At 51.3% G+C, this 6,000-nt stretch overlaps 1 protein-coding gene across 1 annotated transcript in view; it reads left to right on the top strand.

The window, feature by feature from the left end:
• Positions 1 to 3,310: 3,310 nt before the first annotated feature.
• Positions 3,311 to 6,000, top strand: part of PRKAR2A (protein kinase cAMP-dependent type II regulatory subunit alpha) — a 106,049-nt gene continuing 103,359 nt past the window's right edge. The window contains exon 1 of the mRNA XM_032867995.1: positions 3,311 to 3,822. Coding sequence (XP_032723886.1) covers positions 3,570 to 3,822 — 253 coding nt within the window. The 5' untranslated portion in view covers positions 3,311 to 3,569. The remainder of the gene's footprint in view (positions 3,823 to 6,000) is intronic.

The raw sequence follows: 6,000 nt of genomic DNA, 5'->3' as shown, positions 1-6,000 counted from the left end.
AGGGTCAAAGCCGGGCCACTGGCCTGTGAGTGAGGCCACAGGTAGCAGAGAGTCCCAACAGGTACCGGGAAAGCCCCAGGACCAGGTTTTCCCTGAGGGCTCTCTTTTCTGTTTTCTCTGCTCTGGTGAGCGTATAGGCCTGTGGCTCTCCAGCCAGCCTTTCCCTTGCTTCCCAGGGTCTGTTCTTTCCTTGAGGGGTCTCCGAGGCTGACCCAAGGTCCGCTGCAGAAACTGATACTTTCTTGGGACACAGTGTCCTGGGGAGAGGGTGACTCACAGGTGCAGAAACAGGTGGCCTGGGAATTAACTCCTCCCTGGGGCATGGATGCTTGTTAAAATAGAGACTTCCTGGACCAAAGGCAGTGACCTTGTATGAGGCCACTTATATGAGGGAGGCATTATAGAGGCTGAAGGACAGCTTGGGTGATGACAGATAAAACATAGCCCACTTTACCAAGCCTTCCTGTCCAAGAGGCTCATAAACACTTCTGAAGCAAAAGAGAAACTGATGGTGGTAGATACTAAATAAGCTGGGAAGACTGGACCAGAGGGGCTGGCATGCAGGGGTGGTCAGATCACCAACAGGTTCCAGGAGATAGGTAGGGGAGTGGAATGGCCTAGAGATCCCTTTTGGGCAGAGAAGAGGGAGGTGTTGCTGCTTGGGCTGAGTCCATTCCCCTACTCCCAGTATGCAGAGGGTATCAGAGGGCAGAAGGTGTATATACTGGGAGGTCTGGGCCAAGAGCAGTCTCCCAGAGGAGTCTGGGGGAGTTTGGGTGTTTCTCTTCCTCCTAGAAAGAAAAAAAAAATGCTTTAAAATAATAAACCTATCAAGAGTACATGAAATCCACTGTTTCATTGGAAACAATAGTTGGTACCCTACCCATGTTCATTTTCACCAGACCCACTGCTGTCAGGTTAAACATGCACCCCACCTGTGTTACTGTGATTACTAGTTGTAAACATCTCTGAGAACCAGCCCCATTGTGTCTGCCCGTGGTTGGTGGTGTGGCAGTCTGTGCAAGCTCCGACTTCCTGCTGGGGAGTGACTCCTAGGACTGGTGCTTGGAGCTGAGCACCTGTCAGGCCTCTTCTCTACCACAGGCTCTATATTTCTCTTGCTTCTGAGGGTCTCTGTTTTTGCCTTGTCCCCCACCATCACTTACTGTTGGCAGCTGTTTCCTGGTCACCTGCTGTCTGTGGGTTTGGTTGCCACGGTAACCTTTAGTGGTATAGCTGGACAGGCTTGAATGAAGGCACTCCTAGGAGGGTGAGGGTAGAAGATGTGGGATTCAGGGCCCTGGTATTCTCTCTTGCTCTAAGGCACTCTTCTTTGACCTGCTCAAATGAGCATTCATGAAGGCCTTTGGGACTCCACTTGCAACAGAAGGGCTTCCCAGAGATGCATCCCTGCTCTTGGACCAGGTGCTAGTGAGGGGAGCCAGGTAGGGCCTGGAGGCTGGCTGTCCATCCTTACTCTCAGGCTGGTTTGTGAGATAAGGAACAGCTGTGGGGTTCCTGCTTTCTGTGGCCCTCATTCCCTCCAGGTCCAAAGATGCCCTTTGAACGCTGTGTTTGCTGGCTGGCTGGCTGGCCAAGCTTTGGGCCAACTGACAGCAAACCAGCCTACTCCTGGCAGAGGCTGATGGGAGTTTCCTTGAAGTGACCTGGAGAACCTGCCTACACCCAGCTCTGTTATCAGAGTAGCCTTCCTCTATCTTATTTTGTAATTGAGGTGAGAGTCCTAACTATACAGGTACCTGTCCCCTTTTAAAACATATAAAACCTGGGGGCACCTGGGGGCACCTGGGGGCACTTGGGTGGCTCAGTGGGTTAAAGCCTCTGCCTTCGGCTCAGGTCATGATCCCAGAGTCCTGGGATCAAGCCCTGCATGGGGCTCTCTGCTCAGCAGGGAGCCTGCTTCCCCTGCTTTCTCTCTGCCTGCCTCTCTGCCTACTTGTGATCTCTGTCAAATAAATAAAACACACACACACACAGGAAACAAATTGGACACTATCCCTGCTCTCACAAAGTAAATTGTGCAAGACTTCCCCCCTGGAGTCAAGGAACTTGTCCAGAGAGACACAGCTGTTTGGAATCACAGGCTTGCCTAGCCTAGAGGGTGGATGGCTTCTGTACCAGCGGGGATCTGTTGCTCCTGTTTCCAGAAACTGAGTTCCTAGCAGCACTGAACTCCTGGGTATGTGCCAAGCCAATATGAGAGGTCTTAGTGCTGATTTTAATTAATACTGGATAATTACCTGGTGGAGCTTAACCATCCCAAATGCCTTGGAGGTTCCCAAGCCTATAGCTCATTACTTTCTGTCTGGGCCCAGCAAAGAGAGGCAGGATTCTGTCCTATGCCCACTTGGCCTTTCGTCAGCACTGTGACCCAGAACAAGCACCTTTTTCTATTCCCTTCGATCTGGTGTGGGGCAACTTGGGAAATAGCCTAGCCTCTCCAGTTCACCTATGCCCCCTCCCTAGGGGCAAAGGATAACAGTGCCTTATGGTCTACTCAACACCATGAAACAGTGTGGGGCCAGGGTGGAGTGTGGGAAGAGAAAAGGCCTGCAGAATCCTGGTGGGAGTGCTTAAAAGGAGAAGAGACACAAAGGTGATTCCTGCTCTGCACCTTACTCCGTGCTCAGCATACATACTCTAACGGGCTTCTTTCTTTCATGTGGCTCTCAAATTACTGTATCACCAAAACTCCTACCATCTATCACGCCTTTCCAGTTTGGCATATCACAAACCCCCTGCCAGATTTCTGAAGGTCCTACCGTCGTGCCACCACTCCACCCTGGGACCCGGGTGGTCCTGACTTGTTACCAGCCCTTTGCTCTTGCTGCCCTCTATGTTCAGATGGCTTTCCTCAAGATTTTCCTGTCGTGGGATCCTGTCCAGGTCTCGGAGTCAGCCCGAATGTCACCCCCTAAAGCGCGCCCTCTTGCTCTCCACGACAGCCGGAACCACGCTGAAGTTGTAACGTGTGTGCCAGGCGTCGTCTGGCTATCTGGCTCTACTAGGCTGTGTCCCTGGAGCCTACCAAGTGCTGGCAAAGAGGAGGCTCTTACCGGATGTTGAAACAATATGTGAAAGGTCTTCCCGGCTAGGTGGGAAGCACCGAAGACTCCCTTAAGCCAGTAGACCACTCATTCCCGGGACTCGACCCGAGACTGCCCAGGACCTGCGGGCGGCCCAGCGGCGCACGCGCACTGGGGGCCGGCGGTCGGCGGGGGCGCGCACGCCCGCGGTCGCGTGCGTCACAACCCGGGCTCCTACCCCGCCCGTCCCGCCTGCCGGCTCGTCGGTCCCCGCGGCGGCGGCGGCGGCGGCGGCGGCTGCCCAGTGACAGCGGCGGCGGCACCAGGCCGGCCGTAGTAGCTTAGGGTCGTGCTGCCCGGAGACTCACACGGGCCGAAGGGCGGCGCGGCGCGAGGAGGGCCAGAGCCGGGTCGCGCGGGAGGAGACCTCGCGGGCGCCGGGCGAAAAGGCCGGCGTGAGGGAGCGCGGAGGCAGTGGCCGCCGGCGGCCCGGACCCGCCTGTCCTCGCGGCCGCCGCCGGCATGAGCCACATCCAGATCCCGCCGGGGCTCACGGAGCTGCTGCAGGGCTACACCGTGGAGGTGCTGCGGCAGCAGCCGCCGGACCTGGTCGACTTCGCGGTGGACTACTTCACCCGCCTGCGCGAGGCCCGCTCGCAGCCCGCCAGCCCGCCCGCCGCCCCTCCTTCCGGCTCCCAGGGTCTGGAGCCCGGCGCTGGCCTGGTCGCCGACGCGAAGGCGGACACCGAGTCGGAGGACGACGAGGACCTGGATGGTAGGCGGCGGGTTGGGCCGGCGTTCGTGGTGGGGGGACGGAGGGGGCGGTGCGGGGGTCTCCAGCCGCGGTCTCGAGGGGCTGCGGGGGCCGACCACACTGGGCGGGGAGCTTGTAGCGCGCGAGCGGAGTTTGTCGGGCTTCCCCGAGCCGCGGGCGTGAGTCCCGCGTGCGCCACTTCCCAGCTGGGCGGTCCTCCGAGCCTGGGAGCGCACCGAGGGAGTTGTCAGATTCAGCCTGGGAGAAAACGTGCGCCTTCGGCCCGCGTGGTGGCGCGGAGCCCACTGCGGCCTCGCCTCTGCGGGGGGACCCTTCGCCGGGATGGTTCCGAAGACTAGGACGTTCGTATCCGCTGACTTGTCTTCGATAACCAGGACGGTAACTTCGTTTGGAAATCACTCAGTTTGTGAAAAGTTACGGTGAAAACTTTAAGCATAGACAAAAGTAGAGAGAGAAAAGGTGAAATGAACTGTATGTCACCATCCACATTCAACAGTTTAAATATGTCACAAATGTTTCATCTCTACTTTTTTTCCTTTGCTTTGCTTAAGGTTTTTTTTTTTTTTTTTGTATTCACATACAATGTATTATTTGTTTCAGGGGTGAAGGTCTGTGATTCATCAGTCTTAGACAATTCCAAGCACTCACCATAGCACATACCCTCCCTAATGTCCCATCACCCAGCTACCCTATCCCTCCTCCCCTGACCCCCCAGCACCCCTCAGTTTGTTTCCTGAGATTGAGAGTCTGTTACGGTTCAGTTCGTCTCCCTCCCCGGTCCCATCTTGTTTCACGCTGAAGTATTTTAAAGCAAATCCCAGTCAGGTCATTTCACCTCTGCATAACTGGGCATGGATTTCTTAAAATATTCTTAGTATTTCTTGAAATTTAAAATATTTCTTAAAATATACGTATTATATATTTCAATTTCGCTAAAACGATTGGATCAAATTCGGTGAGGGTAAACAGTAACTATCTGGTTTAGCATGTAGAGTGCAGGAAAAAAAGACAAGTAACACTTTCTATATCTGATTTAGGCAAGGTTGTCAAAGAACAATTCCATTTTCTTTGTTTGCTTCAACATAGGCTTTGTCAGTTTAACAATAGAATTATCCTAGGTTTGAACCGCCAAAATTTAACAAAACAATGACAACAGAGACAAAGTTAGAGACTCAGTGTTCTCTAGAGCATGGTGGGGGGGGGGCGGGAAATGTAGTTTTGAGTAGAATCCACATTCAGGTCAGTTAGCTGGGAGTTTATCTGTCCTTGCTTTTGGAGGTTGTAAGCTTCAGTGTTGTGGGCAACTTCCCATAGTTTATTTACCGTTAAGAGTTGAAATGGTTCTCAGTTTTTCTTTGATATTTTGCACATTAAATTATGAGATTTTTGCCTTAAGCTTAGAAGTCAAATTGTTATTTTCCAGATCTCTTCCAAAGATTTGCTTTGTGGTCTAAGACAAGTGGTTAAACCTATTTGATTTCAGATTCACTTATCTTTAAAATGGGGACAGTGACAATGATCTCTCAGGGATAAATGTGTCTCTAAAAGTTTTACTTCAGGAGTGACTCCTCATTTGTTTCACTGTCATATCTATAAATCACAAAGCTGTAACTTGCTTTGTGGAATTTTTATGTACACATATTAGTCTTTTAGACATTAGTCCCAGATGAGTAAAATGGCATATATAGGTTTTGTGTTATGTCTGTATTCATTGTCACCTTTGATATCTTTTTCAAAATTCAGTTGATTTAAATCTTTGTAATTCTGTGCTTTATTTTATTGGCGTGTAAATATTTGTTTGTATCTCTAACGTGGCTGTGCTACATATAATTATAGAAATCAACACTAGGTGAACTTCTGTTTACAGATAATAGACTAAAAATACATTGCACACAATGAGATACCACTTCACACCCATGAGGATGGCTGTTATGAAAAAAAAATTGCAAGTGTTGGTGAGAAGGTAGAGAATTGGGAGCCCCTGTTCATTGCTGTTGGGAGTGTAAAATGGTCTATATGCTGTGGAAAAATGGTTTGGCAGGTCCTCAAAAAATTAAAGAATTACCATATGATTGAGCAATTTCACTGCTATGTATATATGCCAAAGAATTGAAACTGGGGAGCCAAACGTATAGTTACATGCCAGTGTTCATTGCGGCATTATTCACAGTAGCCAAA

Source organism: Lontra canadensis, unplaced genomic scaffold (assembly GCF_010015895.1).
Source record: "Lontra canadensis isolate GAN:19392208 unplaced genomic scaffold, GSC_riverotter_1.0 scaffold35, whole genome shotgun sequence".
Classification (NCBI taxonomy): Eukaryota; Metazoa; Chordata; class Mammalia; order Carnivora; family Mustelidae; genus Lontra; species Lontra canadensis.
This window is presented reverse-complemented; position numbering and strand designations above follow the sequence as displayed.